This window comes from Eublepharis macularius, chromosome 12 (genome assembly GCF_028583425.1).
Source record: "Eublepharis macularius isolate TG4126 chromosome 12, MPM_Emac_v1.0, whole genome shotgun sequence".
Lineage (NCBI taxonomy): Eukaryota > Metazoa > Chordata > Lepidosauria > Squamata > Eublepharidae > Eublepharis > Eublepharis macularius.
In genome coordinates, this window is record NC_072801.1 from 36,480,041 (window position 1) to 36,506,940 (window position 26,900).

The 26,900-nt window shown below is 44.5% G+C and overlaps 1 protein-coding gene across 4 annotated transcripts in view; it reads right to left on the bottom strand.

Annotated features, from left to right (window-relative positions):
* Positions 1–3,142: 3,142 nt before the first annotated feature.
* MED1 (mediator complex subunit 1) overlaps positions 3,143–26,900 on the bottom strand; it is a 28,169-nt gene continuing 4,411 nt past the window's right edge. The window contains exons 3-19 of one of the 4 annotated variants that reach the window (XM_054992612.1): positions 26,582–26,660; positions 22,640–22,694; positions 22,014–22,146; positions 20,661–20,689; positions 19,526–19,597; positions 18,828–18,902; positions 16,384–16,457; positions 14,995–15,084; positions 13,250–13,361; positions 12,290–12,414; positions 11,225–11,343; positions 10,015–10,216; positions 8,353–8,448; positions 8,140–8,245; positions 4,583–6,528; positions 4,364–4,413; positions 4,107–4,173 (exon numbers count right to left, since the gene is read on the bottom strand). In XM_054992612.1, the coding sequence (XP_054848587.1) occupies positions 4,376–4,413; positions 4,583–6,528; positions 8,140–8,245; positions 8,353–8,448; positions 10,015–10,216; positions 11,225–11,343; positions 12,290–12,414; positions 13,250–13,361; positions 14,995–15,084; positions 16,384–16,457; positions 18,828–18,902; positions 19,526–19,597; positions 20,661–20,689; positions 22,014–22,146; positions 22,640–22,694; positions 26,582–26,660 (3,351 nt within the window). In that variant the 3' untranslated portion in view covers positions 4,107–4,173; positions 4,364–4,375. Of the gene's footprint in view, positions 6,529–8,139; positions 8,246–8,352; positions 8,449–10,014; positions 10,217–11,224; positions 11,344–12,289; positions 12,415–13,249; positions 13,362–14,994; positions 15,085–16,383; positions 16,458–18,827; positions 18,903–19,525; positions 19,598–20,660; positions 20,690–22,013; positions 22,147–22,639; positions 22,695–26,581; positions 26,661–26,900 lie in introns of all 4 variants that reach the window. The other 3 variants (XM_054992609.1, XM_054992610.1, XM_054992608.1) reach the window with 3 other exon arrangements.

The window sequence follows — 26,900 nt, forward strand, 5'->3', positions numbered from 1 at the left end:
CCTCCACTTGAAGGCAGCTATGTGACCTGGGGTCAGTCACAGGTCTTGCAGTGCTCTGTCCCACCTACCTCACAGGGTGATTGTTGTGAGGGTAATAATAACACACTTTGTAAACCACTCTGAGTGTGGCATTAAGTTGTCCTGAAGGGTGGTATATAAATTGTATGTTGTTATCTTCCTGCCTCCAGCCCAGTAGAGCCTCTACCGCACAGTTGGTGCTAAATTAACCATTGCAGTGAAAATCAACACTCATAGTGATGGGAGCACATTTCCAATCTTGTGCAAGTTTTAAAAGCCAAAGCTTCAGAGTTCCCCATTTTGTCAATCAGAACTTCTCCAAGGCAGAAGCCAATAGTTCTTAAACACAGTGACTGAGATGAGGCAAACTTTTTTTTTAACCAAACACATTTATTTGCTTGTAAAGCCAACATATTCTTTGAAGTACTTCCCAAAAGTACAAGTCCATATTATATGCTTTCTCCCAAAATCATCAGATGCAGCTGTTATTTATACAATTGTCAACAAAATAAGAGAAAAGGGCATTTAATTTACAGGTTAAGAAAAGAACCAACCTTTTACCCTCAGTGTAAGCAGCTTCACCCAAGATTGAGAGATCTGGCTCCTTCCTGTTTTCTGTTGTTACTTTTACTTTCTAATACTGAACAATGTAAAATATTGTGAACAAGCAAATCTGTTTTTAAAAGTAAAACGTTTTTAAAAGTAAAATGTTAACACAGTAGACTGTGTGATACTGATATATGCACTCTAGTTCTAATTAATAGAACTGTTCTTTGCATGCAGACCTCTGCCTCTCATTTCCTGTAATTGTCTGGTGTTGAGTAGAGGGGAGGGCTTTGTCAAAACCAATGGGAAACCACCTGGGAGTGGTCACTATGTCTAAAGTGCCATGAATTAGCACTCGGCATGCTAGGCTATAAGAAGAAATGGGAGGGGAGCTGGCATGTTGAATGCCTGTGAACCAATGGGAGATGAGAGGGGGGAGAACAGAGCTCTTTTACTGGTTATAAGGATTCCATCATGAGTGAATACTGTGCTCATGGCAGACTGTACTGTATCCAGCCTGTTCTTAACCTAAAGCAGGTTTTTGAAACTCAAAAGGATGCAACTGAGCTAGAACAGTTATTCACTCTAAAGTATAACAGGAATAATTTATGATCTTTTTAGTCTATGGCACCAGAACTGGTAAGCTGCTCTCAAAGATCTAGTAGCATCATGATCCAGGAGCCAATACCCATTTTAACATTTTAGATACTATCTGTAATTGAAGGGTCAGTTGAAGGATCCCATTGCAACAGCCTTCCAACCAATTCTTCCAACAATACTATTCAATTTTCAGAGGTTACAGAAGCTATAAAAAGTCCTCCATTGTGAAAACATTTCAGATGCTGTGGCTGCAAGCTTTCCTGAGGTGCTGAAAAATGAAATCTCCTGTTTGGAGAGTTCTTCAGGACTCACCCAGAACTTAAGACTGTGGTACTTAGAATCCAGTTTTCCCCCAAACAAAAAGCACACTGTGGTAAATTAATCAGATGACAATGTTGCCATAGCCTGCCCACATACAATTATATTTCAAGATCTGGCTGCCACTGCAAAAAATGTAGTGATTAAAACTTTTGGTGTTCCACAGGCTGCAGGACACTCACAGACACATTTTCCCTACATCTGAAACATAGGAAGTGGGAGTGCATGCCTGGAGAAACCCTGCAGAGTCTATGTGTGAGTGTCTGAGTCCCTGAAACCTCACAGATTCTCAGCTGGAGTCATGAGTCACATCCACCCCATACTAACTTGTCAGGGTACATAGATAGTTAACTACCACATTGCTCTGGGACCACTCCTATGCTGAGGTTGTGTGGCCATACACTTCCACAGCTCTGGTGAGCTGTTCTCCTCAATGAAGTGCAATGGCTCATCTGAGTATGAGGCACTGGCTATTCACTCAGAGCTCTGCATGCACAATGGAAGCTAGCAATGCTATACAGCTAGGTTAATTATAAAGGGGAATCTTAATTCACTATGGCAGCACTAGATACAGACAGTATGTGGTTAAGGGAGAGTTTTTGAGTATTTCTCTTGTGACAAGTGGGAAATGGAGTACATAATAGCTAAGCACATGCCTTAACCTCTCAGACAATATAGGATTTTCCTTAACAAAAGCCAGTTCCTACATTACCTCACTGGTGTGTGAGCTGCTCCAGTATAAATTTTCCCCATGATCTTTTGGTGAAGTAAGAACATTGAAGCAGTGTAGGGGAAATCCATGTCAAGTCATTTCCCCCCTCCCAGCAGCTGAAGTGACATTGCCATGGGAAATCATTTGTGGTGGACTCCTCCTATTTGACATCAAGACTCACTGGCTACCATACCTAAGGGGTAACTGACCTCACACTCGTACTGCTAATGAGCTGGATTCACTGAGGCCTATTTACATATATATTAATAGCACTCTCTCATGTAAAATGTACCCACATCAAGACTACAGGAGCTGAGAAGTTCAAAATTCCATACTCAAAAGGTTCTGTCTGAACTCGCACTTCCTCTCTTCACCAAGCAAGTCCTACACTGTCCAATTAATGAAAGCCAACACAGTTTGTAGGGTACGTCTGAAAACTATTAACGCAAATTCAATCAAGCTGCCTCAAAGGTATATAACACAGATATACCAAAATACTTTACTGTTTGGATGACAGCTAAGTAAAATGGTGCTATCCCCTAAACACACACAGCCCACCAGGAAACAACAGTCAGCACCTTGGGGAAATGGGGAAGATGTCAGACACTCCATCAATTCTTCTAATTTTTCTAAAGAATATTTTCCCCCCATTTTTGCTACATGTGAATGAAATCCACACCAGCTGCTAAAAACTTTACAAAATATGCACCAAAACGGAAACATTCCTAAAAAGTTGTGGTATGAAAGAAAAATTTAATCTTACTTAAAAAAAAAAAACAGGAAAAGTATTTTAACATTTGCCTAAATTTAAGTTCTGTCATGCTAGTATGCAGCTCTAATAAGAGCATGGCATCTGTTTCACTAGCAGCAACTGTGTGTGTATATGGTCATGAAATTTATCAAGGGCTGAAAAAATATTTTTGGTTAACTATACTCCATCCGTCAATGTACAAATCAAAGGCTTAGTTTTTATTAGAAACCATTTGGGTGCTCCATAAGCCCGTCTTTAAAAAGTATCCTCAAAGAAACAAAATGAGACACCACCCAGGAAAAAAAATTAATTTCTTATCAGGGCAACATCCATCAGATCATCATCTTCCTCCCCAATCAAAAAATCAGGGCTGGGACGGGAGGGCCTGTCTGATGTAAGAATGGTGCTACTTGCCATAGACAGAGATTGCTCTGAAGAGATGGGGGATTTAGACCAGCTCTCTGGCTTCATGCTGTGCGTTTTCTTTTTGTCCCTCTCTTTGTCACGGTCCCTTTCCCTGTCCCTGTCTTTATCTTTCACTTTCTTCTTCTCCTTTTTGTGCTTCTTGTGCTTTTCTGAGCTATATTCAGGAAGTGGCCGAATTCCATCATCAGAGCTGGGGCTGTTTTGATAGGATTTCTCGGCGATGGATGATCCCGATTCGCTCTCACTGTCAATATTTTGGGGAGTATATGCAGGAGATTTGCTGTGGCTGGGAGAACAGCGCTCATGCTTCGGAGTAGACCCACTTATCAGGGGTGATCCATAACTTTTGGAAGATGTCATCTGAGGCCTTAAACCATCTCCACCTCCTTCTCCAGGTTTTTGCAAGGTAACTTTGGCTTTAATGCTGGGAGAGCCACCATCATGTTTGCTGATGATGATCTTGGCAACTCCAGTGCTTCCAACATTCTTTGAATCAGACGCCTTCTTGGAAGAGTCAGAAGAACCTCCTGAAACTGAGACTTTAGATTTCTCTTTGTCACTTCTCTCACGCTTCCCCTGCAATTCACCTCCAGACAAGTTGTGTTTGGAGGACATGGAGTGGCTTGAAGAACTGGAACTTTGGACCATCTGTCCATCCATTGAGTCTTCCCCGCCGGGGCCACTGGTAACGACACCATGCTTGAGTTTATCGATGACAGCAGTCAAAGATGGCTTCTTGTTCCGGCTTGGAGACTTGCCTTTTGAACTCACGTGCTGGTTCTGAGATGAGGACATGGAAGAACTGCCAGATGAAAAGGAAGATGAGGATGCTGTTGAAGAGTTTGAAGAAGGGGGTGGCTTCTGGGACACGGAACCGGAGGACCCCATTCCTGAAGAGGACTTCATGCTTGAGCTTGATCCTGTCCCAGACATGTGTGAGCCTCCAGAACTGGAACTAATAGGGGACTTTGCTTTAGACGACGGGGGAGTACCTGGAACGGGTTTCATCGGAGAGGCCAGCTTGTCAGAACCGCCCGAGGGTCTAGAATGAGAAGGAGAAATGTTTGGTTTACTCATGGAAGGGTTCATAAGCGATGATGGCTTCCCTTGAGGTTTGATCTTGGTACCTCCAGAGCCGCTGCTGAGGCCGTGTTTTGTGATGGGGGAGGACCCAGGCTTGCCCACAGACTGGGCGGAGCTTTTGGACTGACCTGATCCAGAGCCGCCTTGGCCCGAGTAGAGGCTGCTGCTCATCTTGGATCCAGAAGAACCGTCCGACTTGCTGCTCTTTATTTTGCCCGAGGTCGATGAGGAAGACGAAGAGGACGAGGATGACGACGATGAGGAGGAAGAAGAGGAGGAGGAGGAATGACTGTGATGACTTTTGCTGCTCAAAGAGGAGACTGAGCCACTGCTCGTGTACTGCCCGTGGGAAGGTTTGCCAACAGTCACTGTTCCCTTGGGAATCTGGATGGTGATTTTGGGGATGGGAGGAGTGGCTACCCCGGGGGGAGTCTGAGACCTGCCTGAACTTCCAGGAGATTTTGAGCCACCTGTGCTTGCTGGTGGGGTGAAAGGCCTGGTGGATGAACTATGAGAAGGAGATTTGCCTTCTGGCTCCACCTTCCTCCGCTTCTGGACCTTTTCTTTACTCTTCCCATCACTGGATGGGGTGCGGCTGCGTTTTCCTCCCTTGCCATCCAGCCCAGGGCCTGTTAAAGAACTCCCGGATCCATTACCCTCTTTGACCCGTTTCTGCGACTTTTCCTTCCCCAAATCTCCTGTACTCAACAAGGGGCTCTGGCTTCCGCTATGATGCTCCATGACATCAGAGGTTCCCAGAGCCTTGCTGGCAGCAGTGATAATACTAAAGTCGACTGTGTCCGCTTGGCTGCTTGCCTTGAACTTACTCTCCCCTCCATCTCCCCCCAGCACTTGCACACCCAGAGTACTTATCGTTTGTTGCGCAAAGCCTTTGAAGTCGTCAGCATCTCCGCTCTGGCTGCTATCGTCAAAGTACTCCTCTCCAAAACCGCTTTGGCTCTGGCTGTTCAGGAGATCAGGGTTGAAATCAACTCCATCAGGGAAAAACTGATTGGAGGAATCACTGTTTGGGCTGACAGTGGCATCTGCAATCAGGTCTGCTGGGTCAGTATAAGGGTTTTCACTGTTGTTTGACTGAAAGACATCAGGATCAAACAAGGCACTCTGGGAATGCCCTGAACTGGATGAGTCCCTTACTGGTGTTCCAACAGGAGGGCAATCTTCACTGGTGCCTGGCAGTTTGGATGCTTCTTCTGCTATATCAGAAAGGATATCTGTGACATCAGCACCGATGCTGTCTGAACTAGAAAGCCGGACCATCCTCTGAATACTGGACTGGGCATGAGGTAAGGACTGTGGATAGGTTGTTGGTGGAGTGCTGCACTGACTGGGTGCTGGAGTAATATGGGGGGTGTCCAAGGTATCAGCAGTCATGTTGACATCAAAGATTGGGTTCTGGGAATCAACGTCCATGGAGAACAGCTCTCTTTGGAAGTCATCTTCAGTCTGATGCTTGGGCTTGTCCACTGGGATACGTGACTTTTTCTTCTTTTGTTTGTTGCCTCCTGGCCCCATTTCCATCCTTGGGGAGCCAGAGGAGGAGTTCTGCCTCTCCAATGGGCTGCTCCCATAGAGGGTGGAAAAATCTTGGGTTGGATTGTCCTTTAGCAAATTCATGAGCATGGGGTGGTTCTTGGTATTGCTTGCTGGAGATGACACTGGGGGAGGGGTGTGGTGGGGAGGGGTGGGGCTGGATCCAATGGTGGAGCCCACGTTGCCTGTGATTTGCAGCAAGCTGGTAAGAATAGGGTTCTGAGAGACTTTGCTGAAGTCCTCCCCATGGCCCACTGAGTCGTGGCGTTCTTTGATGCCCATGCTCATGCTGAACAGGGTGGAGATAGGGCCCCCAGGAAATGTGCTGGTGGGAGTAGTGGTGCCGCTCATCGGGTTGTTGCCAGTAGTCATGCCATAACCGGGGCTGCTGGCAGGGGGCAAATTTTTCTTCACCATATCTTCAACGGTCTCAGCAATGAGGGACAACGCTGGTGTATCAGCTTGGATTGTCTCAGCTTTTCTGCGGATGGCTCTCATGGTCACAGGAATGGACATGCATCTGAAAGACACAATGTATAGGAAGGGTGGTGAGGTCATGGCATCCTCGCTTGCTCTAATTTCCCTGAAAATGCTCACCATGAACATCTGTCAACAGTGCTAGATACTTCTCCACAAATTATTTAAACTTGCTTCTTTAACTGATCTAATGAGTACTTACCCAAGTAACGTTCAGTGAATATATATGATACTATACTCTAGAGAGGAAGAAACAGCGACGGCATACAGGGAAACATGAAAGTGGCCCCTACTCTGCTGAGATTCTTATGATGAAGTAAGGATATGTCCTCTTCATTAAAGAGGCTTCTTCTTTCCATATCCTTAGTTCTTCATTTCATGAACAGAACAGAATTGAAGCATAGTAAAGATTTACTGAGCTAAAGTTAACTGTTCTACTTAATACAGTCTAAAGAATGTTTAAAAAAATGTTCCACAGTCCACTTTGAATAAAGGATGCTTAACTGAAGGATTGCACTGAACTCACAGAGTGGGAAAGTGATAGTTGCACTTTCCTATGCATTCTTTGCCTTGTTACACAGTTATGCGTAATCTGCACCAATGAAGCCCAAATTCTGAGCTCAGAATAAATAATTCAAAATCACGGTGAGGTAAATTTGTACAACTTATGTACCTTCCCATCCCTCAATCTCCAAGTACTTGGAGAAAAAGGCAGGGCTGGATGCTCCCCTGATCCATTCTACACATAACAGATTTTCTACAAATATCACTTCAGTATAGACAAAAGTGTGCGCAATGGATCATGATACAGAAAGTGTGAAGAATATTTGTCTATTTCATGGTGTGGAGAAGCAGTGGCAGCCATAACCAAACACACACAGAACAGAAAATGATTGTGCATGTGCTTTCTCCTATGTAGAAATGATATCAGTGTAGAAAAAATATGGTGTCTGAGTTGGCCCCTTGCTACTGGCCTATGGCTAGGCAGCAGGTTCCTGTTGTTAAGGAAGAAACGTCAGATGCATCTGACGAAGAGAACTGTGGTTCTTGAAAGCTTATGCCACAGTAAAGTTGGTTAGTCTTAAAGGTGCTACTGGACTCTTTTCTATTATAAGAGCATGACACAACATCCAAGAAAGCACAGTATGAATTTATGGTTAAGCATCTGATGTGGCTTCCCAAAAGGGGTCAACCCAATTTACTTTCAGGAGGATTTTATCAAAAGATGTGAGGAGAAAACATGTGAGGCCTAAATTTGGTGTAGCACTAAACACTTTGATGTGTATTTATGGATGGGGAAGCTGATGTGTGGAGATGGAAAACAGGAGGTTAGAGTTGAAACGGGCTAGAAAAAACAGTATGCAAGACAAGTTCAGGATGGTTTTGCCCTTAAAAACAAAGGGTAAAATCCTCCTTGAACAGGCATAGTAGTTCATCTTTCAAGAAATTGCTGTGTAGACTTTTTCTGCTTTATTGATGCCTCCATTAAAATAAGCTCAAGGTGGTACTATGAATGGTGTGTAACAAAGTCACCACAAAGTGACTTTTCTCTCTGTGAAATTTTTCTCTAAATGCGCCCCTTGGTGGTCAGGTTTATATTTAACCACAGCCTCCAAAGATCAGTTTTTGTTCTGGCTTGAGAAACTTGACATACCTTTGAACAACTTTCGCAATGAAGTCATCTGTGCAAATGAGTGCATCAGAGAGCCCTTTATACAATTTACAGTTCACGTGGGCAGAATCTTGTACGTCCATTACCACTGAAAGACAAAGAGGGACCATGTTAGGGCATTAAACTGAAAGCAGGCCCATTTTTGTTGAATGCTTGTTTGAACATCTACCGTGTTGCTCCAGGACCCCAACTTACCACAGACTAAGGAGTCATTTACAGGATGCTGAAATGACACACTGAAACACGAATCGGACAGGGGACAGACTTCAAACTGCAGGATCCCTGGGGAATCTAAAAAGACAGAAGAGACTGATTGGTATGGGCATCCTTTGACCTAAAAGCAATGGCCCTTTTGGTCTGCAGTTGGAAAGACATCACTCTGCAGCTGAATTCAGGAAAATACAAGAGAAAGACAGGTCCACATTATTTCCCACAGATCAAATAAAAATATACACAAAATCGGGGTCTAGAGTGGGAAGTACCTGATGAGGGAACACTTTTTTGTCTCCACAGGACACTACACACAACTCCATAAAGAGATCAATGTTACATTTTGACAAGCCTCCATTAGACTGTCTATAAAGAGTAAATAGCATAAGAGAGCCGTCAAATCTGGTTTCATAATGCACATTTCATGCTTTCCCAGGCAGAATGAATGAAGCTGCTGGAGATTTTGCAGAAATATCTCCCTTTCCCACAGATCCTTCCTGGAACGATACTGACATACCCTTGCTTATCTTAATCACACTTGATGCAATTCACTTGTTATTTGATCTAAGAACATGACTAAGAGAGCTCCAGTTCCCGGCTTTGCCATTTGTTCTAAACTTCCTTACCTCTTGTTTTCTTCCCCTAGCCCTGCACATACGCCCAGAGCAAATAAAACAATAGGCTCATGAGGAACAGAACGAAGTGCCCAGCCAAGGGGGTTGTTTGGTCTTTACACCACTGTAACTTCTGCTGCTGAAGAGAGAGTCCGGTTTTTAATCTGAAGTAAAATCCGCTCAGACACAGAGTGGGACCTACTGCGTGGTACAACTGTGACTGCAGATTTTCCTCCCATCTGAGCTCAACCATTACTCCATCCAGTACATTGGGGGGAAAAACCAAACAAAATCTTATTTCACTTACTTCATTGGGATTTATCCTGCATCAACTGAAGCTTGCATAACAAGCCTCAAGTGAACAATGATACAAACTTAGGAGAGAGGATCTCTCTCTCACACTGCTGGCATCCTTAAACTGTCATAAGATGTCACCTCAAATCAATAAAGCCGAGCCACTCTGCATTCAGCTAACACACACCAAGGATTAAAGTAACCTTACAAATGACACGTTTTTACTGTGACAGTGCAGCATTTGGATTTACACACGCTTCATCAGACAGACATGGAATGGAAGATAATTCAGAGAGAAGAAAATTGTTTAGTAGTGCAAGTATATTCTTAGACCCTACACTATGTCATTACTTGAAGTCCTTATTAATCAACAGAAAGTTATACAGTGCAATCCTATGCAGTTTCTCCACTGATGTCAAGGAACTCAAGAGTGGAGTAACTCTGCACAGAACTGCACTGCAAGTGTTATGCTCTTGTAACTTTACTCTTGTGTATCTGGAATGGCAGTAAATATGTGTAAGCACAAAGAAATAATTACAGCATCCAGTATACTGGAAGAGCTTCTCTGGAACTTCAAAGGCTGCTGCTTTTTTAAGTAATGGATGCTGTTCCATTTACCACATTGTTTTATCTATTTTTCCTCTCTGTTCTCTAGGATAAACATGCCAACATCATCAGATGATGACATCAGTCATGAGGACCAGTGTCCTTGAAACAAAGACCTGTAGGCAGCACCCACCTTCTTTTAAGACTGTCCGCTTGACGCAGCTGCCTATCAGTGTGTTGTAGGCCACCTGGTGCCTAATCAAGTTCAAGAGGAGAGGCACCCGACTAGGATGGTGGAAAGCAATTTTGCTGAGCAGAGTTCCTTGAAGGCTTCGTCCATCTGGCAAGGGGGCATCTTTATTGAGGAAGTAGCAATGCTGCTGTCCTGGCAGAGCCTGAGCGGAAAAAAATCCAGACAATCTCACATTAACTACTAGTATTAAAAATGATGAAAGCAGCACAAAACATGTACAAAGCTGGAGGATGCAAACTGTACCACCATTTCTAAATAAGAAACAAGGTGTACTACAGAACACAGGTTCCAGTACTAACGCCTTAAGCTATACTTGCCCTACTTCATTCAAGAGGACCCTGCTTTTAGTTTGCGTAATACCAAATCACCTGTCACTGGGATTAAAAGAGAGACTTTTCTACAATCTCATTACGCTTTCATAGTCAACACTTCTTAAATGTAGCAACGGTGGCATCTTAATTGTTTCACTCCTTAGAAAACAGCCTAAAAGTGTTTTCAACATATAAAGACAGTCTAGAAATGTCCAGAAATAAACTCTCTTTTGCAGATCAGTCTTAATATTAATCTGCAGGATCTCTTGGATATGTAACTGCCCCTTTTATTTCAACAATTTAAAAAGGCAACATGGGGTAGTGGTTAGAATGCTGGACTGGTGATTCAGATCTGAAGGCCACTCTAATATGGAAACTCACTGTTTGACCTTGGGCCAGGTCACACATTCTCAGCCCAGCCCACCTCAGAGGGTTATTGTGAGGATAAAATGGAAGAGAGAATACTGTAAGCCACTCTAGATTCCCACTGAGGAGAAAAGCAGGGTATAAATATCTAAACAAATAAATCCAAGGTGTCTACACCATGGAAAATGCATTTATTTAAGTATGTTTGGTCTACTCTTCCTGAAGCATCAAAACAAGCTACAACAGCAGGTCCCCTGAAGACAGTGAAAAAAGTCAAATAAATTTACCATGAAGACTAGTAGTGTAGATTGTTCAGCTTACAGAACTTGGGCTTCCTAATTCCAAATCTTATCCTATATAATCATGGCTGAAAAAAATGTATTTAGGGCCCAATATCAGTGTGTGTTTGGCATCTGTGTACCCTGTATTTTTCCAGTCGTAAAAGTATCTTAATCCCCCATTTGGCAACATACCGCATAGAAGCGCATATTATGGTTCAGTGGTCCAGGGTCTGTCTCTTTAGATAGCTCAAACTGTGTGATGAGCTCATATAAGGGAACATACGTTGGAGGTGTGTCAAACAATGGGATACCTGGGAATATAAAGAAAAAAGACATGACTGTCCACCTCAGACATTGTCCAACATTAGCCAAGAATAGCTGTTGCCCACAACAAGTTTGCAAAGGGAGTAGTTAGTCGCAATAGTTTTCAGCACAATCTCATGTAAGAGATGCTCAGTGGCCTGTGTGACTGTTACAAGGCACTCAGAAGTTACAGATTTAACATATTAACATAGAATCAAATCACCAAATAGGCCTAAAATTAAATCTAAGAAGTTATCAACGTAACACAGCCAACAGGAGAATCAGTGTGGTCTTGTGGAGAGTGCCACAGACTTGGCTTCAAATATATTCCTACTAAGAGGCCCCATGAAAGATGCAGCTTCTCCCCCCAGACTCCATACTGCCACATCACCTAATCTGCAAAACAGGAATAAGAATGGCATTTTGTCCCAGGATCCTTTGTGACGAAGAACTGTCAAAGTAAAGGTCATTTCAAAAGAGAGATGAATAATCCAAATTCCATGCCATGGGGATCAATATTTTCCACCCATCATAAATTAGGCAAATTACATGTTTTCCTATGTTTGCTTGCTTTGCATTTGTTTTTCTACTACAATTAGGATTGTAGTATTGATGTATTGATTGATTTATGTAGTATTGATTTATGTATTGATTTAGCTTATTTATAACCTGCCTTTTTCACTGAGACTCAAAGCAAATTACAGACTACAGATAGAAAAATGTAATCATACAGGACAGGAAATTAACTTTGTGTGACTAGTGCGAATGCAGGAGGAGGATGAGGGCATTCAAATCCTTTCATTATAACTGTGCAAGCTCTGCTCAGTCCCTACTTTGACCTCTATAGCCTTAGCTGCAGAAAGGCTGACCAAAAGAACCAACAAGGTATGTGAAACTACAGATTCTGCCCTCTAGACATCATAAAATCTTACAGGCAGATGATCTGTGACTGACCTGTGCAGCTCTGAAGTTTCTGAATGAAGGCCCTAGATACTGGAATTGGCCTTGGGAACTTCAAGAAGAAGCAAGCTGGCAAATCAACGCTGTTGGCACTGGTGATTGAAGAGAAGGAGGGAGTCCTGGATGGGGAAAAGTGACATTTATATTTTATCAATGCAACTGAGGTAGAACCATATGTGAATTCCCTTGTGATAGAGGCATGTTTCAGCATTGTATTCTTTAACTTCAGGCAGGATGTGATCATATTTTTATCTCAACGAACCTTTGGCCAGAGAAAGCTAACTTGTATATGCAGCGGATCTGTTATGCCATCATTGGTATGTATTTTGAGTATGAATTTTTTGTAGGCAGATACTATTCTGGATTGCCTTAATGCTCTCTGGTAGAAAGAAGCCCAACCAGTAAATTCATAGAGATTATGACTTGTGTGGAGTCTATAGTTTATCTTTGCTCTCTATCACTGTGTTGCGCAAACAGGTATTTCTTGTTGCAAGTTAGAACAACAAAACATCAGCAATCAAGAATACTACCAAGTAAGCTAATCTCTTTCTTTCAAACACACCACAAACACAGCAAAAGGCAGGCACATCTAAATCCTATTTAAGTTAACAGGACAAGCATTTAATACCTTTGAGTCTCACTAAGTTCATTGGGCTAGGAGCAAATAACTTCATAAACTGCTCCCAATGAAGGGACTCTCCATCGCTGAACGCTCTGCCCAGACTCTTCCTTGCTTTCTATCCTACCCTACCTCACGAGGAAAGCATTTCTTTAGAAAATGTAAAATGTTGAAGAAATCTGCTACACAGAAGGGAAAGTATGCACATTGTCCATTGCTAATAGCCGCCCTGAGCCCATTCGTGGGGATATGTCAAATAAAATAAATAATAAAGGCACTGTAGAATTACTCTAATCTGCTACGGTAACATTATGCTGGCAGAGCTTTCTGCTCACCCTTTGTTGTCCACAGGATGTGACCCCATTATCAGAGGGGCAATTGGAAGCTTGTTCATAGTCAGAGTTCCTTCAATCGTAACACATGCATTCATACCCAGGTGTCGAGGAACTGAAAAGAGAGAACAGCTGCAGTTTTTAAAAAAATAATCCCTCTGCAGTGGGATGCCTGATGCCCATTTCCTCTCCAATTCAGCAACCTTTATTGGCATTACATCCTCTCAAGCCTTTAATGGAATACATGAGCCAGCTCTCCTGTAAAATGTCTCAGACAAATCGTACCAGCTAAGCTTAGAGCCTTGCTTCAAACAACAGTTAAGAGTCTTCCATCCAGTCATATTTCCTGGTTTGCACAAAGCAAGTTTCTTTTCTGAACTGTGTCAGTGAGTAGACTCTACTTCACGTGCAAGATCATCTTATACTACTTGCCATATCTCTAACAGAAAACTACCATAGCTCTACTTTGCACACATTCTCTGTTTTTCTCACACAGGTTTGTTTAAGGACCAAAGAGCACAAGCCTCCCCACTTCAGCTCTCTGGTTTTAAACTGCAGCAATGGTGGTGGAATCTACAGAAGGGGAATGGAGTACAGGGGCATCAACAAGGGGAGGCCAGGGATAGAAGGGAAAGTTAGATGGCAGTTCAATTTTCCACTTTCTTAACCCTCCCCCAAAATATTTCGCTGCTGTGACCCCCACCTTGTGGAATGGCCTTCCTGAGGAGGTAAGGAAGGGTCCCATGGTTCTGTCATTTGGTAAACTATGTACAATTGTTCAGGAGGACTTTTCAATAAAGGCAATAGGGCTGTACTGTAACAGAATGGTCCAGGAAAGCAAACTACATGACCGAGAGCTACTGTGCAAGATGGATATGGGGCTGACCTGTGGAAAGATGGCTTTTACAATTGACTTTTGGGTTCAATCAGACAGAGGGATGTCCAGGTACTTGTGCCAAACCAGTGGGACATCAGACCATTTTAACAACAACAGCGTGCTTATATGTCATATCACCCTTCTGGACAGATTAGTACCACATTCAGTGCAGTGAACAAAGTCAGCGTTATTATTTTCCCCACAGTACAGCAAAGGAGCTGCAGCTGAGACAAGTGGATGCCTGCTGCGCTCATGGCAGTAGTGGGAGTTGAACCAGCAGAGTGCTGATTCGCAACCCTGCCAGTTAGTCACTACACAGGGCTTGTTTTCAGCTCAAGCAGCAGAGGTGGGCCCTGAAGAGGCTGCAGTACCCCTGAGGCCAGCAGAAGAGAAGAAAGCAATGGGCAGAGCTTAGGCCTGCTACTGTCTCCTAGACCCATGCAACTGCCAGCTAGACCCAAGGAGAGCTCCTCGGGAGCTAATAGCACCCCAGGCCTCAACTTGCTCTCAGCATGACTGACCAAGTACAACCCTTCCCTCTCCCCTTTTCTGTCTGCCAAGACATCAACATCTTCACTGATAGACACTGCTATTTTTTGGCACCCAGGCCAATTGCCTATGCCTGAGCTACATGAACTTCCCAGTCCCATAATAGAAACTAGAAAACTGGGGTTGGGGGAGTGGAAGGGGGAATTAACCCATGTCTTATGAGCTGCTCATCGTTTATTGTAGTAATCTGAACTTCATATACCAAGTGAGCTCAAACAGCACTACAGCTAGTGAAGCAAGAAATTCTGCTCAGGGCCCAAAGAGAAGTTTCCAAACTATGCAAGGTAAGAAGGGTTCAAATGATCCTGCATGAAGAACATACCATTGTTCTCATTGAGAATGATGGGAGCTCCAGTACCTTCTTCAAACAAATCATAGGGGGAAACATAATACTTCAGATTCATCAGGTGACCTGCAGGAAGAAAGCTTGTTAAGGAAAGAAGGTATATCAGAGGCGCAGGGAGGGGAACGAGTGAAGCTTGTATACTGACACTTAACGACTTATCTACTTGACACTTAATGAACTTAGAGAGATCAGAACTCTTAATATAGAGTCCCATTTTTTCTGTATTCCCCTTTCTCCAAATGGCCCTTCTAGTGAAGTTCCACACCTTCCTAAATCTCCCACTTCTGCTACCTCTGGAATGGGAATTGATCATGCCTTATTGTTAACACAGTCTGCTTGCTCAGCAAAACGGTTGGGGACCACATTATTTTTCCTCACTTGGCTCTTAATTTATCATGTAGCAGTCCTGCAGATATTTACTTGTCATTTTCATATCACACCTTTCTTCTAAGGACATTATTGTGGCTGATGTGACATATTTTTATCCTGAAGGCCAATAAGTTATTTTATTCTTATCCTTACAACAATCCTGAGAGGGAGGAAGGTTAGGCAGAAAGACCGTCAAAGTTACCCACTCAGTATCATAGCTGAACATTTGAACTTGGGTTTCCCTCCACCAAGCCAAGAAATATCATAGTCTCAAGAAATATGGCCCCAACCGGGATAGCCCAAATGAGCCTGATCTCATCAGATCTCAGAAGCTAAGCAGGGTCAGCCTTGGTTACTAACTGGATGGGAGACCTCCAATGAAGACCAGAGTTGCAGAGGCAGGCAACGGCAAACCTCCTCTGTTAGTTGCTTGCTATGAAAATCCCACCCCATGTGTGTGTGAGAGACCATAAGTCTGCTATGACTTGAGAGTACTCTCCACCACCACCAGGAAATATACCAAATAATGTGTATGTAATTTACCAGACAAATATTCAGACACTAATTAGCTGAAGGTCACTTTCCCTTTGAAAGATTTTTCCCTGGGGCTTTTTTCTTGCTGAGGGCCATGGGAAAATATTTTCCTCTGATTAAACTGCCTGAGAGTTTTTTGCCATCCCTAGAAATTGTGAATCACTCACATTACTTAGCCATTTATCTGCTAGCTGCTTTTCTTTATGCATCTGCTAATTGCACAGGCTAATCCAGGGGGAGGATGGGATGCAGAGGGGTTTTGGACTATACAGTCCTTCCTAATGACTTTAAATGAACAAGCTCAAAAAATTTCCTACATTACCCTTTTTTAGTGCATCTGTGTATCTTAAAACACAGGTCAGGAATAAAAGAAGGCGGTACCAGTACGTGTATTGCATCTCAATGATACTCTACCTTTGTGCATGTTACATTCAAACCCACTTTAGTAAGGTGACCTCTTACCGCCACTCCTTGGGGTGAGATAGCCCACACTGCCGTGCAAAATCTTGTCCAAAGGGCTTGCATTGGTGGCTTGCCTGCAAAGCAAACACAGCTGGAGATTTATAACCCGCTGCTGCAATGTTATAACTCAAGACTGTCACTGCAGAAACCTTTTGGATGGTATCCTAGGCAGCGTGTTTCATATGCCCTGAGTCTTGGATTCAACATGACGTTGCCATTTACAGAGTGAATCAATTTTTCTTCCTAATGTTCCCCTGCCCCCACTTTTTAGACCATTATACCCATAATGACAGCAAGTAGACAAAGAATTAGTCTTGCATTTGGGAGGCCTAAATTCAAGTCTCACCTCTGCCATGGATTCCTTGCAGGGCCTTCTGCAATCACTGCGTCCCAATCACAGTTCCTGTATTTATTTATTCAGGACATTTTTATGTCTCCGGAGTCCTTCCTCATCTGTACAATGAGGATATCAACCTAATTCACAGAGCAGTTGTGTGGATAAAAGTCATTATCAACACAACCAAGGCACAATGGGGAAAGATCATTTTTTTTGCTGGTGTCCATACACAGGGGTCATCTGTTGGGCTGCAACCTACTCCTAACTTCAGCTGGATTTTGGGGCTTACATGGCCTCCATTTGGGGTGTGTCTCTTTTTTAAAAAAGCCTAGGCAGCCCAAACCAAGATCCTTTATACCTTTATAGGTGTGTGTATGCATGTGGGTGCAAGATAAGGCTACCATGGGGCGGCGGGGGGGGGGGGGGAGTCCGGTTCTGGCTGCAGGCTCATATCCATAGAGTCTGATCAGCTTGCACTGAACTGGCTAGTGACCCACTTGCTCCTCCAAGTCATCGCTAATTAAGAAGGCAGCTGGAGGACTGGAAGAGAAATGTAAAGGCTGGAAGTAGAGATGGGCACGAACCAAAATACAAACTAAAGTTTCTGACAAACCGGGCCAGTTCGTGGTTTGCGAACCGGCAGTTCGTCAGAGCCCATTTCTGACGAGCCATCACAAACTTTAGTTCATTTGGTTCATTTTTTAGTTCGTCACTGCAGACAGCCTGGCACTCATCAATCAGTTTCCTAGGCAACAGGGAGTGGACTTTCTGCAGACCTTCTGCTGACCCAGAAGTGGCCTTCTGCTGGCTCGGAAGTGATGATTTGCTGACCTGGATATGACGTTTTCACGAACCAAACGAACTGGTTCGCTAACCGAGGCAGGTTTGTGAAAGTTCGTGGTTCATGAAATGCGACAAACCATGAACTACACAGTTCTTTTTTTCCTGGTTCATGTCCATCTCTACTTGGAAGAATTAAGGAAAACCCACTTCTCCCTCTTAGATCCCCACCTCCACCATTATTCTAATTTTTAAAAATTGGAAATTTGGGGGGGGGGGGGGGAACCTATAAAATATTTCTATTCTGGGATAAGCGCAGTGCGTTTTATGAGAAGATTTTACTCTCTCAAATGCACAGCATGAAAATTTTTACATCAGACGACTGATGGTATTAGTTAATACTTATCGTGTACACGGTCAATATAGATTAACTATTTTCAAGGATACGTTTATAGAGATATGACTAAATTGATCAACAATTTGCTTTAGTGACCATGAGATAACATACTTTGTGAAGAGAAGCAGTCTGATCTTGCCCCTCACTGCATTATCTAAAGCTGGGCCTGATGGTCAGCCACCCACCAATATACACACTGTGGGTCATCTTCATAGGTAAGAAAACATAGGAGCCCAGTAGGCTTTTGCCTATGGCTGAAGCTAGGGTTGCCAACACCAGGTTGGGAAATTCCTGGAGTGTTCACGGTGAAGCCTGGGGAAGGTAGGGTTTGGGGAGGGACTACAGAGGGGTATAACAGAGTCCACCTCCAAAGCAGCCATTTCCTCCAAGTGAACTGATCTCTGAAGTCCAAACATCACTTATAATTTCAGATCGCCAGGCTCCACTTGGAGGTTGCCAACTCTATCTGAGGTTCTGCTCTTAGAGGTGAAGCTAAAAACAGGAGAGTGTTCACAACTACCTTTAGAAGCTCATATTGATATTAATTTGCATAGCTATGTAACAAATGAGATGCATTTCAACAGAGCTTGTTAGAGTGCCAGGAACTTTAGAGTATTCTTCCTATTTGTCCTCACAAAAACTGTTGAATGTGACATTTTCAGCCATAATTTCAGATTGAGGCACTGTTGATTATAGTGATACACACTGTGTAATCTCCTTGGAGTCTCAGTGAGAAAGGCAAACCATAAATAACTCAATTTTTAAAAAATCAAATAAAATGTGACTTGACCAAGGATATCTAAGTGGATCCACAGCTCAGGAGGGATCTGAATCTTATCCTCCATCTCCAGTCTAATGCTCTAGTTTCTGGTCAATAGCTTATTACAGCCACAGGTAAATGCTGAGCATATTGCATAAAACCACTCTTACCAGTACATTCCTGCCATCTTTGAAAGGTCCAGTTCCAAGGATTGAAGAGCCAGGTACATTTTAGTTTTGAGTTTGCTGAAATGAAAATGAAAAAAGAAAACCAGCCCTGAAGAATAATACAGGAAGTGCAGATATAAGGAAATGCATACAACTGAGTCAACTTGAATATTGGTATGACTGGCTACAGCTCTCCAAAGTCTTGAGATCTTTCCCAGCCTAAACCACTGAGGTGTCAAAGAGGGAACTTGGGGCCTCACAGTACCTTTGCAGCTTTCTTACAAAATATCCCCTTTGGACAAGATAATGTCACTGCACATTAGGCTGGGTATGCTTCTTTTGTTATTTCCAAAGCTGGCCACAGGAACCAGCTATGCCCACAGAAGCCTGGTCACTTCCAATTTTATTCTGTGCTCTTTCTAGCTTTGGGAATAGTTCTGGGCCCCGGCTGGAAACACCACTCCAGGTCCAATGAACCTCCCTCTCCCAAAGCTGGCAGAGACTGACCTGGCAATGCAGGAAACAGAAGAGGGTGGTAGAGACAGTAAAGAGAAGGAATAGGTGTGCATGTAGATACTTTCAGACATTACATTCAACTCTACATTAACAAGTTTTTGGCCCAATTCCAGCAATACCATCAATCTATGCTCAATATACATTGATTTACAGCAAAACAGAGTATCACATCATGAAATTCTTACTTGTCACCAGGCAATTTATACAGATTGACAAGACCCTTCAGGTGCTTAGAAAATTCGTCGAAGTTTCTCTCTCTAGGAGGAAAGAACACATTGGTCAAAGGAATCTGGAAAAATCATACAGGCTGAAGACATTGAAGTCCTACTAATCATATCTACCTAAAATACAAAGTGGATGAAGAAAGAAGACGGTCCTGATATCTCAGCTTCTACGGCATTCCTCATCATTACGCTCTTTGAGAACATCCCAAAATTCACAGTAATGCATGTCCATATTTAAGAAAAACATAATTGGCAGGTTTTGCAAGCTCTATTCATATTTCCCTCTCGGTTTCCTTCCTTTGACCTATAATAGTTCAAGCTGCCCACCTATGGCCAAGTGCCCTCCTGAGCAGATTGAACACTGCAATGCTCCTTTGAAACAAATTACCCTCCTGGGTCCTCCTGGCCCTGACTGACTCATTTCCTAAAAGATGACTAGTGCAAATCCTAAGAACATTTTGCTGGGAGTAATCCCCACTGAATAAACTTGATTAGGATTATGATAGACCTTCCTGGTATGGCACTACAAGACTGCTATCCAAAGCTCAACAGGACTTCTGAGCAAATGCTTCAGATTGCTCTCTGCACATCAGAATGGGAAACTAGGCACTTAAAAGGGATGATTTCAAGAGGGGATAAAAATGCTGACTCTGACCTACATAGCGCAGGCAAATCCAATCTTGTCAGGTCTCAGAAGCTAAGCAGGGTCAGCCTTGGTTAGTAATTGGATGGGAGACCTCCAAGGAAGATCATGATCACTATGCAGAGGCAGGAAATGGCAAATCACCTCTGTTAGTCTCTCGCCTTGAAAACCTCAGAAGGGGTTGCTGTAAGTCAGCTATGACTTCACTGTATTCTCCACCACCAAAAAGTGCTGAAGAAAATAGAGCTCAGAAATCAAGGAGGGGGGGGGGGGGAATCATGACTGTATTTTCCTTGGAGGTTCCCTGCTGATTTAATATGGGGCTTCTTTGGGTGGGGGGGAGCAAAGAAAATTTTTAAAGACCAAATGAATCCAAAAAGCTGTACATAAAAATAAGACACGAGAGGGTTTACAGCAGAAAAATGATACAGCAATGACAGCTATACAACTCACCTGAGGTGCTGCACCAATTCTGAACAGCTCTGAAATGTAAAAACGAACAACATGTGTGCCCCAACCACATCTGAAGTCACTGTGACTATCAGTTACTATCAAGTATATAAAATTCAGACAGCCAGTGAATGAATCTGTACATCCCCCCCCCCGCCCCCACACACACTACCAATTTTCCCTGGGGGTATTTGTGTAATATAGCAAATAGGGAGTTGCCTTTTATTTTTTACAGTCTTTCTCTACAGGTGGGCAGCTGGCCTCACCCATTAAGTTCCTGTCCCTCTCTGAAGACATCCACTAAGGCACTGTACACATCAAACCCTTCAAGTTTTTAAGTTTTCTCCCAGGATGGATCCAAGGGAATGTCACAAACTGGAGTCAAAACCATAGTTTGTTTGTTTCAGAAAGATTTCCTCTCCATCCTTGGCTTTATGCTTATTTCAAATTTTCTGCTACCATTCCTTATTGTATCTGTTCACTGAATGACCTAACTGTTGTTCATTACTGTATTTTGCTCTGTGAATGTCATAGCTATTAATTATATTGCTTTTCACTTGCACTGTGTAATCTGCCTTGGGTCTCAGTGAGAAAGGTGGACTATAAATAAATAATATAGCTAAGATCCTATTTGCCTTACATCCTCTGTCTGACTCTGATAAGATTGTTACGATGCTCTCAGACAAGGATTCCTTTATTTCATTCAGGTTGGCGCTTTTTGCTGTAGCTGCTAGGAAGATTAGAGCAAAGGAATTAGCCTTTGACTCGATGTGATTGGTGTTAGAAGGTTTTATTAATTTTAAAGTCTTTTAGCAGGGTGTTTTATGTGGCTCTGAAGTGTTTAATTACCTGACTATTTTGATAATGTATTATTCTGTTATTTGAGAGTGTTTTGATATTGTGAAGGCCAATGGCCATATACAATAAAACGAGTACCTACCTACCTACATATAAATAAATAATAGCTCTGCAGTCTGGACAATAACAAGGAAAAGAGAAAGAAAAAAAGCAAGGGGGAGCCCAATGTTATGTATAACTACAAATGGTCACTAGCTGGTTAGCAACCTGGCATTTACTTAAGGGCTGGGTGTCATTAGCTGAGAAACAGAGAAACTTGGGCTATGAAAGGGGGCAAGGAACGGGTTGAAAGGATGGATTCAGTTATGGAAAAGTTAAACATGGAAGTAACAATAAGAGCATCTGAGTTAAGGGGTTAGATTTAAAGATGGCAAGGACAATTTATATAAAAATGACAAACCCTTGCGCCTTTGGAATAAGACAGGCTGCACCAATTCACATTCGTCTCTCAAGATAGCAGACAAAGGCAGCTTGATGTGAGCTGCACACTCTACTTACCACGGGATTTTCTCCATGATGCGCCACCTTGACATCACACAGCTGCCCAGCAGGATCCAAGTGGACTTCCACATAGAACATGTCTGAGGTTATGTAACACTCAGTGCCATTTGCGCTAAGGTGAGATCCGAGACTTAAGTACAGGGGGGGGAAATAATGAGATCAAGATTACTAAGATTCTGATATGTGAAAAACCTGATCATAACAGCAATGGATAGCACATCAAGAACCTGCATCTATGTAGGCTTTTATCTCATTCTCTCCTGAAAGGAGAGGCTATCAGTCCTCTTGTGGATCAAATCATGCAATCCTGACTACAGTGAGCCACAAGCAGAGAGCTGATGTACTAAAACAAGGAACTCGTAGCTTAATTAGTTCCAAGGAGCAAAAGCAACTGAGTCAAACCACACATTGCAAGGAAAAATAAAGGAATGCTCCAAAGCCATTAGCTTAAGAGCGTTCAAGAAAATGCCTTAAATCCCATGCAATCTGACTGAAGAGGAACATCAAGCCTTGCATGTAAAGAAATACCACAAGCAAACAAAAATTGCCAGCAACAACACTTTTAAAAATGGCACAATTCTTTCTAAACAGGATGACTACTTCTGGGTAAGGGAGAGACTCACCCATTTTGTCTAGCAATGGACTCCAAGCGATCTGTCATGGCAGGCAGAGACGTCACTAGGAATGAAAAGTCAAAGTCTGCTTAGATCCAAGTACATACACTATACAACTCCAGGCAGATACACAGAAACAAACTGAACTTTTGAGTATGCAAATATAGAACTGTTGTCACACTAAAGGGTCATTCATGGCAGGCCCTTAATACTCACTAACTCCTCACTCACTGCCTGTTTAGACAATTATTATTTCTGCTTCTCCTCCCTTGATGCATATGAAAGATCAAACTGCAGAAATGGAGCTGTATACCTGCAGATTTAGTCCTTACAATCCTCCAGCTGCAAAACAGTCAGCAACTGAGCCCAGCATGAGGATTAGGTGGGCCAAACCCTTTTTGTTCAGCTTGGCTTTGAGGCTGAAGTGCTTTGTCCCACATAGATGCTGTCCATTCAAAAGCATTAATATTTACTATTTATTACTAGTCACCCAGAGATCCTGGGATAGAGTAGGCTAAAAACGTGGTCTGCATTGCGTCAGCCAACCCATGCGTCTTTATTGTTCCCCTCTTTATGATTAGGCTGAGGAACACACTAGATGTGATAGTGGCAGCTCCGTAGAAAGGGCAGAGTGGTGCTTCTTACTTTAACAGCAAAAGGATTGTATGTGTAAGGAATACAGACTTCATACCCTGCTCCCGGCTTACATTCCTACAGTTTTTCTCCCTTAGTACTCTTCTCCCCAGCTCAGCTGATACCAGAAATATCTCAGCTAAGAGAAATACATTCATTTAATTATTTTATTTATGTCATTTATAGTCTGCCTTTCTCACTAAGCCAGGTGCAAATGCACCAGAAAACCTTCCGTCACCGCCCCGGGGGGCGGGGCAGGAGTTAGTCAGCGCCCCAAACCATTCCAGGTCTGGGAATGCCCCTCACAGCGGTGAAAAGCTATGCTACTAAAAACAGTGGTGTAGCCCATAGGTGCCCCATTGTATGGAAAAAACTCAATTCTCCCCCACCAAGCGGCTGAGCAGAACACAGGATGCCGAATTCTGCAGGGACTAATTCTGTCGCGCCTATGCAGTGACAGAGCCCCCACTCCAGCAGCCAGCAGCTCCCCGTACACCCTACATAACTGCTGGCTGGAGCAGTCATGGTCCCAGGTAAGTTGGGGCACGGCCAGAGGCCCTGCCCAAGAGCACCTGCCATGGGAACTTAAGAGCACAAGGTAGGTGCATAGAGTGGCGTGGCAAGAGTGCACTGGGGGAGACTTGGCAAAATTTGGGGAGGTCTGTGCACCTACTCAGGGGAGGAGAACTGAGTCCAAAATGTGTAACTACTTTCACCCAAGTTCCCTTGCAGGTTATCCAACTCCTGAGTCCTGGCTTGGGGAGGGTCAAGAGCACACCAACAGGTATGGAGGAGGTGGGGAGGCAGCTGCTCCGGCTCGCTCATTCACACCAGCCTCCCCTTTCCCCTCCCAGGCGCCGTGCCTCCCTGGACGAGGCTCACCAGGGAGGGGTCATGGCCCCTGCCCACGAGCCTACATGTTCCATGCCTATCAACGAGGTAGATGCACAAGGAGCCATGCTTGGCACAGCTGTTACAGGGTGGATGGATTCCAGTGGCTCATGCCGGGGCTCTGATCAAACACCCTTGGCTGGGTTCCCCCCTCAGGCAGGGGAGAGAGTGTGGCTGTGGGTTGGGGTGACTGGGTGCTCACCCTTGTAACTCTCTGTTGATATTGGGCACACAACCCCTTGACTGTCACAGGATCAGAGCTGCAAGCAGCCACAGGAGCAGACCATCCAGATGCAGATGAGGAGTACATTCTTGCCAGGGGAGCACGCATCATCTAGTAGTCCCCGTAACAATGAAGCTGCCGCCACCACTGCCCACAGCCATGAACACCCACCCAGGAATCACAGACCATGTTAAGGCTTGCGCAAGGTTTGTCCCCTTGCCACACATATCAGTTTCCCTTTCAGTCAGGTGTTCAACCTGTCAGGGAGACCATGGAGCGTGGCTGTCCCAGCCTGTGGTAATCCTCCTCAATTGTCAATGAAGCCCAGCCCTGGGAGCAGTTCCCCTAAAAGCCTGCATATCAACCTCACTCCTGTGAGGGCAGCACTGGGAATGGAACTTGTGATTCCAACTGCTGCGTGTACAGGCTCTGCTCCCTCCCCGGCTGAAGGACGTAGGCGTCCAGCCATCCCTTTTACTTTTCACAGTTTAATAAAGTCTGTGGTGAACAATGACCCCCTGGCTGTCTGTGTGCTTCTGTGCACGACAGTAACTCTCTCCACTTTCCTGAAGGGCTGCCATTTCACACTTTGAAGCGAATGGTCTCTGACTCTGGGCTGGGATTGGTGGAGTGGCTCCCAAGAGGCTCCAGGTGCCTCTATTCCTTTGTGTGGCTCTGCTGTCCAGAGGAGCAGGTGTCCAGTGGCAACTTGGAGGCTACGGCCCTGGCTAGCTTCCCCCCATCCGGTTCATGGCAGGCAGTGGGGTGGGATTTGGAGTATAGTCTGGGTGTGTCTGGCAGGGAAAGGGGGTGCTACGGAGGATTCTCATTCTCCGACAGCTCTTCTGGCATCTGATAAGCCAGGCAGAGGACCTCTGCATGAAGGGAATGAGGTTATTGCCGGGGTGTGTGTGTGTGTGTGGAGTGATGTTCTGTGACCTCAGGGGCCCCTCCCCCACAAGGCCAGACAATTCTCCCATTTGCTCTTTGTGGAGGCAGGGATGGACTTCAGGAATCTTGCACTGGGAATTGGGATGGTAGCCTCAGAGCAGGTTCTCTGGTCCTGTAGGCTGTCATTCCACTCTGGGGGCCGTCATCCTGGGAGCAGAGCATGGCTTGTGAGGTTCATCTCATGGTCTCCGCACACCTTTTCGATGCGGTGATGTGTTTCAATGGGGCTGCTGCAAGTCGATGGGCATTTGTTGCTCCTATCACATCCAATGGGCCTTCCAGCCTCTCCGATGGTTTCCAATAGGCAGTTTGGTCAGTCGTTACAGAACCTGTCTCCCACTCACCTCTGAGGAGCTGCTGCTCTGGGAACTTGGGAGGCTGCTCCTGAGTACTGGCCTTTCTGGTCCCACCTTTCAAGGAAGGGGACCATGTTTTTTGAAGCAGCGGCAGCCAGGGGGGGGGGGGGACACTGAAAGTGAGTGGAGCTTCAGCCACCAGCCTGGCCCTTGCTGGAAATGGGGATTAGGCGAGTGAGAGGGCAGATGCCTTGTCTGCACATACTGTGTAACACGCCCCCCCCCCCAGGGCAGAGCTCCTCTCGAGCCAGGTGCTTCTGTTGGGGTGCGGCAAGCCCGACCATGGGGGTATTTCTGCCCTATCCACCCACTCTCTGCAACTGGGGAGCATTCTCTCCTGGCTATACCTTGCTGGTTCCGCCCCTCAGCGGGCTGTGGCTCCCACCTTACCCTAGGGGACCACACACCCTGCCGGCTGCTGAACTTGGCAGCCTCCCCCGGATGGGTGCCCCAATGCAGGGGCCGTGACTGTGAGAGTGCATGGTCCCTGGCTCTCTGGTGTGTGGGGGGAAGTGGTGTCACTGGGCAGTGGAGATCGCAGCTTGCCCACTGGCCACGCTGTTGCTTACCCCTCATGCACGTCAGGGGGGCAGTGCAGTCATTGGCTGGCGCTAAAGGAGTTGTCAGGGGAACGGTGGGGTGGGTGCCCTTCCACAAAAGTCCATAGGGGGCAGTGGAGCAGTACTGCAGTTTCACCTGGGTGCCAGCACTGGGCAGAGCCTTTGGATTGGGCTACCTGCCCACTTCAAACAAAGAGGTTCGAGGACGGCAAGTACACCAATTCAGTGCACCTAATGCATGTAAGACCCACAGGTTCTGTGAAGATCCTCACAGCTATTAATAAACTTTTCAAGCAGTACAAGCATTTAGTTGTTATGTTTCTAAAACATTACCAACCTTTTAAGGCCTTCTGCAAAGTTTCCAAGCAGCTGACAAGGTGCTGATGCCCTCCAGAGTTCATTACGACTCGTTTTTCCTGTGTTCAAGAATGGTGAAAGTGTTTATGCAGTTGTCAGCAGCAATGTGTAAGAGTGTCAATAGCTAAGTAATTACAAAACCCAACTACATCCCGGGGACCTTTGAGTTGTTTGCACAACCTCCTGACAATCCCCTCCACTGGCCAGAGTAAACAGAAACCCCCATGATGAACTCTTTACATATTATTTATTTTACTTCATTTATTTCCCACCTTTCACCTCAATGCAGATCCAAAGCA